Raw genomic sequence first — 1629 nt, 5'->3', positions numbered from 1 at the left:
AAAAATTTCTTTCCTGTTCTGCAACTGAAAAACACTGAGAACCCTACTCTGTTCCTGCATCGGAGCCATTCACAGGCGGTTTTCCCCATACTAAAAACGCTGTCTTCCACTGGTTTGCGGCATGTCTCAGTTCCCTGACTTCTTTTCCTCTCTCTCTACTTGCTGCTTTCCCTTTTCTCCATGTGTCTCTAACACGCCTGTGTTCTTCAAGATCTAGTGCAACCGCATTCCCTCCCACAACTCTATTTTTATGAGGAATAGCCAAGCAGGACTCCCAAGACATCACACAGGAGTGCTACAGGGCATCTCTCCTTGGCAGTCCCACAGCACCGCAAATGCCCCGTGTCTGCCAATACTCATCAGCCTCTCTTCCCGTGTGCCTCTCCTGGGACTCAGAGAGGAACCGCCCCTGCAACTTTCCACTTTCTCCAGACAGGGACTTGTGTGCCTTTTCCATGTCTCTGACTCCTTTATTCCGTTATAATACAGGTATCTGTCTGCTGTAACTCCTGAAACTCTCTTATGTAAATGCACTTTTCTCATTCTCCGCCTCGCATCTTAGCCCAGACCACAGCATCTCCCCCCGGTCTTGGATCCCTTCCATGTTTCCAGTGGTCTGCTCCCACTCCACGCTGCAGTACCGTGATTTTTCTAAAACATGGATGGGGGCCTGTCACTCCCCTGTGAAAACTCATGCATGTGGAGTCTGACTGGTCTGCATTTGGGGACTGGACAGAGTGAGAAGCGATCTCGTGTCAGCCAGGACGCCGGTGGACGCCCCTATGCAATATCCACTTGTGGTGGTCGGGGGCGGGGAAGGGGCGGGCTTGAGCCCCCTTCCCCCCTCCTCCTTACTGCGGAAAGCTGCGGAGCGAGCAGCACTCACTTCCTATTCAGCATTCAGCAGGGAGGGAGCCTCTGAACAGCCACGTAGGCATTCTCTTCTCTCTGGAGGAAAAGGCCCAGCAGCTGTCCGAGGAAAAGACCCACCAGCTGTCAGCAAAGGGACATGTCGCAGCTAAGTAAGAATCTGGGTGACTCGAGTCCTCCAGCGGAGGCCCCGAAGCCGCCTGTCTATAGCCGCCCTACGGTTCTGATGCGGGCCCCGCCCGCTTCCTCCCGGGCTCCGCCAGTCCCTTGGGATCCACCTCCAATTGACTTGCAGGCTTCATTGGCCGCTTGGCAGGCACCTCAGCCTGCCTGGGAGGCCCCACAGGGCCAGCTGCCTGCCCCGGCGGTTCCGATGACCCAGCCTCCTGCCCTAGGGTGTCCGATAGTCCCGGCTCCCCCGCTGGGGGGCCCGATGGGTAAGCCTCCAACTCCCGGGGTCCTGATGGTGCATCCTCCGCCTCCGGGAGCCCCGATGGCCCAGCCTCCGACCCCGGGAGTCCTGGTGGTGCATCCTTCAGCTCCCGGAGCTCCCATGGCCCATCCTCCTCCTCCGGGGACCCCAATGTCCCACCCTCCCCCTCCGGGGACCCCAATGTCCCACCCTCCCCCTCCGGGGACCCCGATGGCCCATCCTCCTCCTCCTGGGACCCCGATGGTTCATCCTCCTCCTCCTGGGACCCCGATGGTTCATCCTCCCCCTCCGGGGACCCCGATGGCTCATCCTCCCCCTCCGGGGAC

General features: G+C 59.1%; 1 protein-coding gene across 1 annotated transcript in view; it reads left to right on the top strand.

Annotated features, from left to right (window-relative positions):
- The first annotated feature begins 916 nt into the window (after nucleotides 1-916).
- MAGEL2 (MAGE family member L2) overlaps nucleotides 917-1629 on the top strand; it is a 4195-nt gene continuing 3482 nt past the window's right edge. Inside the window, 1 exon segment of the mRNA XM_026447184.1 lies at nucleotides 917-1629. This exon segment is cut by the window's right edge and continues 701 nt beyond it. Within this exon segment, the coding sequence (XP_026302969.1) occupies nucleotides 1010-1629 (620 nt within the window). The 5' untranslated portion in view covers nucleotides 917-1009.

This window comes from Piliocolobus tephrosceles, chromosome 6 (genome assembly GCF_002776525.5).
Source record: "Piliocolobus tephrosceles isolate RC106 chromosome 6, ASM277652v3, whole genome shotgun sequence".
Lineage (NCBI taxonomy): Eukaryota > Metazoa > Chordata > Mammalia > Primates > Cercopithecidae > Piliocolobus > Piliocolobus tephrosceles.
The sequence above is the reverse complement of the archived record's forward strand: the minus strand, read 5'-3'. Positions and strand labels throughout refer to the sequence as shown.